Genomic DNA, 642 nt, shown 5'->3' with positions numbered 1-642 from the left:
TCACACTGTTCATTACAGCTGCATTAAGATTCACAGGTCCAATGGTTTTCTGTTTGGACTTCTCCATGTCTGTGTTCACTGTGGCTTAATACAGCAACTACATCAAGAAGCCAGAAACATTATTAACATCATGAGTTTAAAAGTGAATAAAAAGGAAGAGACCATAGGAGAAAAACATGACTTTACCTCAGTAACATATATATAACAATATATAACAACATCACAGACATCTTTGTCTTAAACGCACAGTGAGAAGTGTTGGAGCCAAGTAGTTTTACAAATGTATTTTAGTCATGTAGCAGGTTTCCATGTTGAAGAACCTCCATAAAGTTTCATCTCTGTTGTTGTGAATCTGATTGTGGTTTCTGCTGCTCTGTGTTACAGTGATACAGGGTCAGAGTGACTGGGGAGTGACTTACCCTCACACTCACATCTGTGCCTCTAAAGCAATGGTCCCCAAACTAAGGCCCGCGGGCCAGATACGGCCTGCCCCCACATTTAGCCCGGCCCCCTGAACTATTATTATTTATTTCATTAATAGTGTTATTATTTATTTCCTGACTTTTTTTCTGTGAAGAACCCGGAAAGGGTTATTTGGTTATGTGTGGCTTTCTGGAAAACAATACATTTTTACGTTTAGGC

At 39.4% G+C, this 642-nt stretch overlaps 1 protein-coding gene across 1 annotated transcript in view; it reads left to right on the top strand.

Annotated features, from left to right (window-relative positions):
- The first annotated feature begins 449 nt into the window (after positions 1–449).
- LOC147818298 (uncharacterized) overlaps positions 450–642 on the top strand; it is a 3,997-nt gene continuing 3,804 nt past the window's right edge. Inside the window, exon 1 of the mRNA XM_087177801.1 lies at positions 450–474. Within this exon, the coding sequence (XP_087033927.1) occupies positions 450–474 (25 nt within the window). The remainder of the gene's footprint in view (positions 475–642) is intronic.

Source organism: Seriola lalandi, unplaced genomic scaffold (genome assembly GCF_002814215.2).
Source record: "Seriola lalandi dorsalis isolate HSWRI2012SDOR001 ecotype SW California unplaced genomic scaffold, Sedor1 jcf7180002054656, whole genome shotgun sequence".
In the NCBI taxonomy this organism is placed as follows: Eukaryota; Metazoa; Chordata; class Actinopteri; order Carangiformes; family Carangidae; genus Seriola; species Seriola lalandi.
Note: the sequence above shows the minus strand (reverse complement) of the source record. Positions and strands in the feature narration are given on the sequence as shown.